The 11,092-nt window shown below is 38.0% G+C and overlaps 1 protein-coding gene and 1 long non-coding RNA gene across 2 annotated transcripts; one reads left to right on the forward strand and one right to left on the reverse strand.

Annotated features, from left to right (window-relative positions):
- The first annotated feature begins 2,322 nt into the window (after positions 1–2,322).
- Positions 2,323–5,153, forward strand: LOC130749728 (uncharacterized). The gene is made up of 5 exons (XR_009023057.1): positions 2,323–2,669; positions 3,870–4,046; positions 4,214–4,297; positions 4,479–4,551; positions 4,794–5,153. It is a non-coding gene; the product is annotated as an uncharacterized LOC130749728 (long non-coding RNA).
- A 1,352-nt stretch (positions 5,154–6,505) lies between these two features.
- Positions 6,506–7,488, reverse strand: LOC130744467 (rop guanine nucleotide exchange factor 12-like; the record flags this gene model as incomplete). The annotated part of the gene is made up of 4 exons (XM_057596649.1): positions 6,506–6,811; positions 6,903–6,977; positions 7,069–7,223; positions 7,356–7,488. Coding segments are annotated over 4 exons (669 nt in total), but the record flags the coding sequence as incomplete, so codon positions are not given.
- Between the last annotated feature and the right edge of the window lie 3,604 nt (positions 7,489–11,092).

The following is an 11,092-nucleotide window of genomic DNA, read 5'->3' on the forward strand; positions in this document are numbered from 1 at the left end:
AAATTGGGATCACAACGGATCTAGAGCCGAGCCTCATTAAAACCCCCAAAGGAAAAACCCAATGGGAAAAAACCAGAGGGGGAAAAAGAGTACTCAAGCAATAGACAAAAGATCCCAATATTAGCGAACAACCCCAAACATAAAATATTATAATAAAGATCAACATACAGTAAACAAAAAAGGAGACCTCTATATAAGGGTAAGACGACAAAGAGCCGAAACCATCAAGAGCCCATCCAAGCTATAGACTCATTGAAATAAATCAGGCCCTTAGAGTGAATAGCACCTCTTTTGGCCAGCTTATCTGCCTCAGAATTCGCTTGCCTGTAGATGTGAGACACTTTCAAGCAATTCACCACCACAAGCCATTGATCAATTTGGTTTAGCATACTTAGAAGCTTCCAACCTTATTTGAATGGGCAAAACTTAAATATAGTATAATACATACTGTTATTACAATTCCCCAACATTTATTAATTAGTTCATTTGCATTACATTTTGCATGAAACAGTGCTTCAATCTAACTCTATAATAAGATTTATTTCTACTATAATATTATACCATAGATACATATTGAATTGGTGAAGGCTTGAAACTGTTATTACTATTCCCCAACATTTATTAATTATTAGTTCATTTGCATAACATTTTGCATGAAACGGTGCTTCAATCTAACTTTATAATAAGATTTATTTCTACTATAATATTATATCATAGATACATATTAAATTGCTAAAGGTTTGAAAATGTTTTCGTGTAGTGTTAGTTTAGAAGATTATAGTCCTCCTCTATATATCGTTTCAGTTTTGAAGTTAGTAAATAAGGGGTGCTTGTGGTCGAGTTGTGTTTATCTCTCACCCTGACCTTAAATTTTAATTGAGTTGAATTTTAAGATCCGACACTACACCAGAAAATGCCTTTTACAGCGGTTAAAAAAGGTCTTTTACAGCGGTTTTCAGCGGTCCAGAACCGCTGTAGATCTCGCCGCTGTAAAAGACTCAACAGCGGTTTGAACCGCTGTAAAAGATTCCTTAATTACAGCGGTTCCTATACTTAAACCGTTGTAAATACATACGTACAATAGTGGTTACTCCAAAATAACCGCTGTACTTGAGCAATCTTTTACAGCGGTTTCCTAACACCAACCGCTGTAATTGAGTCTTCCATTTTTATCTTTTTTGGTTGCCCATGAATGGTACCTATTCAGCCAAAAGATCATCATTTACTAAACACAACATATTGAAACTTCTGCATATCAAAACCAATATATATATATATATATATATATAATGACTACCAGTTATATCACAAGGCAAAAGGTACTTAGCAGCTACAATATCACAAAGATTACCTTGTACTTACAGATTAAAATGACTAGAGTTTACAATGTAAAGGCAAAAAAAATAAAAAACAGAGACACGTGAGTAATTTGTCAGTGCAACAGTTCTGCAAAAAATGTCTTTTTACTACAAAAACACTACAATTTTCATGTATCTAAGGTACACTACTACAGAAAACCTCATATGAAGCCAACTCTAACTCGACACTATTTCAGAGCTAACATGTTTTGAAGCATAATCCAAAGGTGCACCACCATCTATAGCATCCTCCATTTTCCATATCCTAGAAGAAAATCAAAGGAATTTGACAATTTTAGCATGCAGATAGTTGTAATTCTCAACTATCTAGTACAAAGAAAGTAGCAAATATTAAAGTCCAATCCTAGCATGTAGTTCTTTTCAGCTTCCATTAAACATTACTGCAAATCATGGTTGAAGGGATTCACCAATGAAATGCAAATGAGCAACAAATTGTTTCACATATCCAATTACTAACTTACCTTCTCAAATGACACTAACTCAAGCTCATAATTACAGTGGAGTTAGGAGGAACCACTAGCTAACCTTCCCAACTAGTTTCACTGCAAAGATAAAAAAGAGGTTACACTACAAGATTTTTCACTTTAGACCACGCTAAATTCTTCAACGGAGGAAAAACCGTGGCCTTAGTATAGTATATGCCACGGTTTAGTAACTGTGGACGCTTGGTGACCACGAGGGAAAAAAAGCGTGGCAAATACAATTTATTCCACGGTTCAACAATTGTGGACAATTGATGGCTACGCCTTTCCAGCTGCGGAAACCTTATCCCACTAATATAACCGTGGCATAAAAATCTATATTTTTTTTTGACAGAAAAAAATTCCTTCCTCCGAAATTTTGTGTTTCCCGCGCATGTTTTTGGATTTGGCACAACTAGGATGATTTTTTTATTAAAAAACATTTAAAACTAATAAAGGAAGAAAAACCCCTAACACTCTCATCAGATCACTTCACGATGATAAAGGGAAAAGTTATGAACCCTAGCTTTCTCCATCCTAATTGATCGTGATCGACACCGCTCATCTCGCCGCAAGAACCCATCATGGGGCGGTGGCTGGTCTTCATCGTGGTGGGAATTTGAGCCCAATTTTTGCAAGCGGTGAACGACTCTGTCGATGGCGTTGAGGGGTTTGGAATCATCGGTCTGAGGAGGAAAAGGGTCAAACAAGTCGTCGTCGTCGTGGGTGGTTGGGTTGGGTGGTGGTGGTGGTAGGGAGCCCCTAACATTCCCTCCTCCCTCCGCCCGCACCGCTCATCTCGCGCATCCCTTCTCTCTCCGCTGTTGAGGTATGTACTTATGTCTGTTGGGGTGGGTTTTTCTATTTTGGGTGTTTTGGTGCTTTCCTCTCAATTAGTAGCATATTCTACCTCCTCTGGTGCCTTTGGATACTTGCTTGCTGATTTAGGTTGTAATTTCGTGGTGCGGTTCTGTATTCTGATTTTGGTTCCCATCTATCATGCTAAAATCTCTTTGGAAAAGCTGTTTTTTCTTGACGCCAGTTATGTTCTGGCCTTGTGTATTTGATGAAGTCTCTAGATGATCTTTGCCACCATGATGGTAGTGGCCTTGCATTTGATAATTGCGGCTGGAGTAGTATTTACCCTCATGGAAGTCTTTGTAGACCTTTCCCAATTGATGAATCCTACATGGGAGTCATAATGGAGACTCGGTAGCCACCTTGTTGGCATAAAATATATTTTCTTCTTTGGAGTTCTTGTAATTTATCCCAATCCTTTTGCTTTCATTATATTTGTCTAGTAATTGAAGAGAGGCCTCTGTTTTTAGCTGTCATGTAATTTCTCTCTTTGAAAATTTATAGTTTCTGTGTTCAAAAAAAGAAGATGCAGCAAATAGAATTAAAGTGAGTAGAGGTGGGGTGTGTCTCTCTTATATTACTTTCTTTATGCATGTAGGGTGAGATTGAGGTAAAAATGTATTGTTTAATCTGCTTGAACATTATCTTGCTCGTGAGCACATTTGTATCTCCAAGAGAAACTAGTCATTTCTTCCTACTTGATTTTTTTTATAGATGACCCTATATATTAGTCCCTTTGTTGTTAATCTTGTGGAGTGCAATCACAGTTCTAATGAGAGATGATAGGTATATTACTAGCATCATGTGAAAGCCTTGATCATATACTTCCTTTGATTTTAATAAAGCTTTTTTCCTTTTCAAAAAAAAGATAATTGTTAAAACTCTGTATTTTACTTGTGTGGTTTGTTTTTTTATCATATCAATAGGTGTTTCAAGTAACTACTCGTGAGTAAGAGTTAAGATATATATGGGCCAGTGTATGTAGTAGTTCCAAGACTTAAAATATTCATTAAAATCATTGAATAGTTTCTTGCTGTCCTTGGAATCATACTGTTATGCTCTAGTTTTTATGTTGGGGTGGGCTATAGGCTTGGAGCTGTTTGTTTCCTCGGATTTTTAGCAGCTGCAAGATTCCTAACGTTTTGTCCTATGCTTTCCTTGGCTGTTACAGGTTGATGAGGACATGTTACTATTGGTTAGAGGTTGTGTTAAGCCAATAAGGCAGCAAGGGGGTCATGGTGATTTGGTTTTTATGACTGAGTTGATGATTCTGGTTCATGATCCTTATGCTGGGTGTTAATTGGCGAGGTCTAATCTATGCTTGGAGTTGTTCCAAGCTGGTTCCAAGGTTTTTATAAGCTTTTATTTCTAGCTATCCTAGATTTTTAGTATCCATGTAATGTATCTTTTGCTGTTTAAAGTTGGTGTTGTTTTCATTATGTGTCAAGTTATCTATTTCATTTGCATCAATTAGAATCTTCCTTGAACTAGCTTTTTTCTTGTGCTTATTTCTAGTGCTTCCAGGTTAAGCAGGACTGTATCAACTGTGGTGTTTGCATACGCAAGTACTTCTGTGGGACATGTAAACTCTTTGATGATGTAAGTGATTCATCATGGAACTGAAGAATTTTGTGTATGAGAGATGTTCATAAGCTGGTGCTTATTCTTTCACTAAATGTAGCATGTAGTTTGGTGATGAATTATGTAGTTTGGTCCAAACTGATAGTAATAATTTCTTTTATCCTCTTTTTCTTTCCTTATTTCTGAGTTTTATGAACAGGTGCTAATCACTAAACCTAAGGTTCTCAACTAAGAAAGATCCAGAGTGGCTAAAGGACGTAAGGGAACAAGAGGTAAAGATCGTAGAAAGTTGCTTGTGAATATTTTCTCATAAAAATCTAGCTAGCAATTTAGAACAGTGGACATTTGCTTGTGAATTTTCATTTGTGGATAACTTGCATGTATATAGTTTAGCTATGTCAGTGGGTAACTTGTGCAGACAAGTACTCTATTTCAAACTTTTAGCACTATTTGTTAAAATTCTCTTGATAACTTTAGATCATGTTGATTTTTTTTGTCCATTTTTACATGGCAGGCTATACTGGTTTGTTGCAATTGAAGCTGGAATGGGTACAAATGTTTTCTATTGTCTCAAGATTTTGAAGCCTCCCCATATCCACTTTTCCTGTCTTAGGATTTGGACATAAAGAAAGGGCACATACTTTTGCATTTGTTGTTGCAATTTTAACTCGTGGTTAGAATTTTATCCTCTTTTCTATGCTACTTTATAGAGTAACCCCAGATGCTTGCTGCTATGGCTTGTCATAGGCTGAGATGTAATTTAAGTAGGCCAAATAAGAATTAGGCCTTCTTCACTTTACCTTCTTCCTGAACATTTGAAGTCTTTCAGAACATCCTTTATTTGAGTTCATGGGTTTCTTTTGATTGTTTGATATCTTTGTTTCTGTTTCCCTTTCACTCAATGTTTTGGGTCGCCAATAATACTTTTAGAGGACGATTGGATCTAGATGGTAGGTAATATGCAGTTAAGTCGATTGATAGAAATTTCTTCTCATGTTAGCACACCTATCTATCATTGTATTAGGCTTATAATTTTAATGTTAGATTGCAAGCGCAGATGAAAAAAAAGTAGCTTAAAAGCTTCTAGAAAGCAATTGTGGTCTAAAGCTTTTTGTAAAAAACCACTTTGATGGCAACAGTTATAAAACTGTGGCCTAAAAGGCATTAATAAACCGTGGCATAAACAGCACAAAGAAACCGTGGCATAACTTCTCAATAAACCGTGGCTGAAATTTCTAGGGCCACGGTTTCCCAAACGAGGTATTATATAAACCGTGGCATTAAGATTTTAAGCGAACCGTGGATTTAACTTCACAAAACCGTGGCACTTGAGCTTGGCCACGGCCACATACACTGCGACATGAAAACCGTGGCAAAACCGTGGCCTAAGCTTTTAACCACGGTTTTTTGACATATGCCCGCGGTTTTCTGTGCGCAGCAGAAAGCCAAAAATGCTGTAGTGTTAAAAAAAATCATAAGTTGTGCACTATCTCCATTAACAAATGAAAAATCATCATTCAAGGTGTAATGAGAAATCACATTTCACAACAGCTCCCTCATTTGGACACTCAAATCCTTCCCTTTCCTCCACAAAAGTTCATGCTGAAGTGATTTTATCTGAAACACAAGTAACCATAAAGTTTACAAAACAAATGCTTGTTCAAAAACAAGTAACTAGACATGCTGCAAAGTGTAAAGGAATGGACTCAACTAACCCTTTTCCTCCCCAAGTTAAGCTCCTGGAAAATTAACCACAAACACAACCATTATCAATATCATCACACCCAATTCATCATGTACAATTTTGCAGTTGCAGCTTCTTGATATTGGCTCGTAACTTCGACACCTCCGCTCCATTCATTTCAATTATTTTGCTGTTCAATTTTTACTCTGAATCAAGGAAAATAAAAAACAAGTCGTGAGGCCTTTGAGACTCAAACAAATGAGTACAAGCCCAGGCAAGCAAGAAAGGGAGTGAGGGACGTTAGAACAAATCACATTTAGCATTCTAAATAAATAAGAATATTTGATTAGAAGAGAAAGGGAAGCACCTTCATGAGAGTTTGAAGAAGGCAGGTGCTAGAACAACATAAGACAGATATGTAGGTTGTAGAAACTAAACACTGCTTGGCAACACACAACTCTGTTGTATATAAACAGAGTTCTGAAATTTGAAACATGTCAAACTGTGATATAATGTGAAAATATATGAAATCAAGAAAACTTCTATGTAGATACTAGTTCTTTTTTACTTACTTTGGGTAGGGGGTCAATATAGCTTTCAGGGATCTCCATCTCCAATAGAGTTTGTGCATTTATGGCCATCGCTGCTTTAAGTACTTGATTCATAAAATCTTTTTGATACTGCAGAAACCTTCTCACCGCATCAGATAAACCCTCTGCAGGAACCTTAGGTGTAGGTAACCACCACTTGTCATCATTTTTTCTCTTTGAACTATCTTTATATGCATCATCTGCATCTTTTGATACATAGTAGAACTCATTCTGGTCTTTGAAGTTATCTAGACAATCCTGCTCATCATCAACAATTTGTTTTAAGAGCTAACAACCAATTGAGACATATCTATAGAAAAATAATGATCATTTTGGTTAGTGATCTTACAATAAGCATGTTGTCAAGCTTTCTTAAGGCAGGGATATTCATATGGAGTTCCGTTTGTTGTCGCGTAGTCTTAATCTATTCATTCAAAGATGATGATCAATCATATAGCAACTATCATAGGGACAATAAGGAACATTAGAAAAGTAGGGTGAGTGAAGAGGGTTACCTCCATGCTGGATCCATCTTTTGATTTTTGTTGAGTATGAACCATCTCAACAACACAATCTGTCACTGATAGAAGCCAATCGATTTCCTTTCTCCATCTGGCTTTCCTCTCGGGAAGCATCGGCTCTAGGCACTTTTGTTCACAAAAAACAGCAGCTGGATTCTCAGCAAGAAAACAATGAGAAACTGACAAGAGCTATTTGAAACATTTCTTCTATCAAGAGCTCATGAAAATGGAAGTAAAATCATAATGTTTATCCATCATGATTCAAGCAGAAGTCAACATACCAGCAAGGTTTGGGAATGCATTTGACAGTGCCAGAGATGATGAAACACCCTTTCCTCCACTAGACATATCCTCCCCCAATAGCAATTTAACAAATCTCTCCTTCATCTGTTCCATTTCTGAATTGCTGAAGCTTAGTTATATTTATAGACACGAACTGCAAAGACCAATTAAAGACTAAACCCAAAACTCATACTTCTCTATGCAATCTTACGGTTCAGTATTTCAAACATTAATAGTGAGGTAAGTAGTGCACGCTAAAATGACAAAACTGTACATAAACATATAAAGAAACATAACATGTAAGTGTAAGATATAGAGATAGAGCAAGAAGATGCATACCTAAAATGACTCAACAATCGATGAAGGATGGTAACGACACGGCAGAGAGAGCATGACGGAGAACCCTAGCGACGAAGAACGACTGACAAAGAACAACGACTTGAACAGAAATGAATTCGGTGGTTTCCGAGGAGGCCTTGCCCTGTCGAAGCCTAAATCAACTATTTGGGGCAGAACAAAAAAGTCATCCTTCTTCCTCCCTTGATGAACCCTTCAGCAGCTGCTGGAAGAGGGAGGCGATTTCTGTTCCGTTCTTCTCTCGCTTCTCCGTCAACATGCGTTTCACTGCCGCTCGCACAGCCGCAATTGCGGCATCCTCCTTTCTCCACGAAGCTTCCTCTGCAGCTCGCTCCGTCTCAGAATTCTTCGCTGGTGGGAGAGAGGGACAGGTCAATGAAGAGTGGGAGGGAAGGACAAGGAAACGAGAGAGGGACGAGAACAGATCGGAGCTTCGACGGCAGGTCGATGGAGTGTGGAGAGTGGGATAGAGCGTGGGAGGGAGAGCGGCGCAGCAGGGGACGGTGGCGGCACGATGGGCTGCAGCGGTTGGGAGAAGGAGCACAGCGGTTGAGAGATTGAGGTAGCAGATCGAGTGGTAGTAGAACAAAAATAAGGGTTTTGGGTTAAGTGAGTGTTCTGCAATCTTACGAAACCAATAAATAAATAAAACTAAATCGAACACAATACATAAATCTAACCTGAGCCTAGTGGTAAGTAATTTTGAAATAGCTTAAGGTACCTGGGTTCTAATCTCATGTGGACCAATTTTTAAATCTATAATTAATTTTTCACTAAATCTTTACAGCGGTTTGATCATAAACGCTATAAATAGTGGAACAAAACATAACCGCTGTTAATAGTAATGGCATTTACAGGGAGAAATTTAGCATACACAAATGATGACTTGTGTAAGGTTGCACAAGGGCTTTTTGACCTGCAGTAGCAGGTTTTGCAGGTAATTCCTATTTTTCAAAAATATAAATATTTAATATATTATGGTATAATTAGGGAAATTAATGTTAAATTAAAATTGGTTGTTCATCATCATCTTCCCCCAATTCCTCAGGTCCTCCTTCTCCACCCCTCCCACCCAGCCACCGTCCACCTTCTCCTCCTGTCTCCGGCAACCACTCACCTCCTCCTACCACCATAGCAACCCACCCCCACCCTCTCCCAAGAAACCCAATCGCAACCCACGTACCCCACCCTCACCCATAAATTGATATCCAACCCCAACCCAGGAACACAAAACTGTGAAACCCAAAACATACCCAGAAATTGAACCAAAAATCCCACTCCCTCCAACTCCACCTCTTCTTCGTATGTACTACCAATGAATTAATTGGATTGTAATGGTAATTGATTTGTGAAAAGCAAAAGTAAGTATGGAGCCTCATAAAGAATTCTTGTCTAATCTCTCAAACATCGAAGCTTTATGGAACCATGTAACCAGAAAAAATACAGACTTTTCATTTCATGTTTTAGCTCTTTGTTGTTGTTGTCCACAATACCAAAAAAAAAAGGAAAAAAATAAATAAAAAAGAAAAAAAAAACACATTTCCAGAATAGTCCAATCTTTGAAGATTAGGAGATTGAACCACTTCTTCGTGAACCTGGTACTGACTTGCTTCTCCATACTCAGAAAAAACTTTGCCTCTAGTCTCTAGAGCACCCTTCTAGCAACCCATATCTTCAACCTAGCAAGATCGAACCAGATTTGGGTATGAGTTTCAGATCGAACCAGATCAAAATGGGTTCAGACTCCATCGTCTCACCAGAAACCACCACCATCAAAAAACACTGCCACCTTGTTTGCATGTTTGCACGGACCTGATTTGGAGGCTTTTTGCTGCGAGATCTTTAGATTTAATTCCAGATCCAGATCTGGATCTTTTCAAATCGGGGTCAACAACACCATTGCCTTTGGAGAAACCCAGATCTCAAGTGGCCCTCTTCACCAGTGGGTTGTTGGCGGTGGGGATGGGTTGTGGTTTGCTGGTGGGGGTGGTTCTGGGTTAAGATGGGTGTGGAGGTGGTGGTGGGGTGGTTGAGTGGTGGTGGTGGTGCGGTGGTGAGAAGAAGAGAGTGGTGATGGTGCTGGGGTGGTTGAGTGGAAGATGATAAGATTAAGGATTAATTAAAAATGATTAAGATATATTATGTTTTTTATTTTATTTTTTAAAAAAATAAAAAAATCCATAATTGTGGGTCAAAAAGCCTATGTGCAACCATACACAAGTTTTTACTTGTGTAGGTTAAATTTTTCCCATTTACAGCGGTTCATATATCAACCGCTGTAAAAACCTATAATCCGCTCCGTGTTTCCATCTTTACAACGGCTACAAAAATTAACCGCTGTTAATAGTAATGGATTTTACAGCGGTTTTTATATCAACCGCTGTAAAAGCCTATAATGTGCTTCGTGTTTCCGTTTTTACAACGGCTGCGAACTCAACCGCTGTAATTGGGGCGTTGTAAAAGCCATTTTCTGGTGTAGTGCGAACTCATGATTAGACCCGAAAAAACTCAATAAGTGCATATTTAATCAACTTGGGTCAGAATGGGTGGTAAAGAATTGGGATGGATCTTCTCATCTTGCCCTTTTGTTTTTTCCTATCCACCGAAACAAATTCTTCGTGCTCATGCTGTGCGTGATTGTGCGTAAAGAGTGCTGCGTGTGGGGTCTTTTTGCGTGGTGTGGGTGTACGGGGAGGTGATTTGAGAGAGAATAGGGTTGTGGCTACTGGCTAGTGGGTGTGTGAGAGGAAAATGTCCTGCTGAGTGTCTTATTGCTACGTGTAAGGACGGGACAGACTGAGAGTGAGGTAGGAAATTAAGGTTATGACCATATATAATACAGTAATGACATATACACATCTCATTTTTTAAACACTCAATTTCCACCTCTTTTTATTTATATCTCTCTCCTTTTATCATGTATCACATCTCATACTTTCTTTCTCTTCATTTTTCTTTTCTTTCTATCTCTTTCCTCTTTTCACCTCTTTCCACCTCAAAGAGAGGTGTGGAGATAACATTATTTTATATAATATGAGTAATGAGTGTTTCTTTTTGTCTTTCGGTAAATCAAATACTCCCCATTCTACAATGCCAAATGTTATTCCGATCCATCTAAAATAATTCTCATATTTTTTAAATTTTATGTCAGTTTCTTATTGCGGCATTTCCTCTGGTTCAAGCAAAAAAAATTCTGGGTCAAATACAGGAGTGACATGGCCCAATAAGAAAAATACACTTGGATTAAATGTTGGTAGTACTGTGGACTTCTTAAAACTCCCAATCAACCATGTAAATTTATTGTAATTATGAACTAACCCAGTTCTTCTATTTTTTGAATTCAGTCCTTATGTTAGGTGAAAAAATTTGATGTTAATGA

Source organism: Lotus japonicus, chromosome 3 (assembly GCF_012489685.1).
Source record: "Lotus japonicus ecotype B-129 chromosome 3, LjGifu_v1.2".
Taxonomy (NCBI): domain Eukaryota; kingdom Viridiplantae; phylum Streptophyta; class Magnoliopsida; order Fabales; family Fabaceae; genus Lotus; species Lotus japonicus.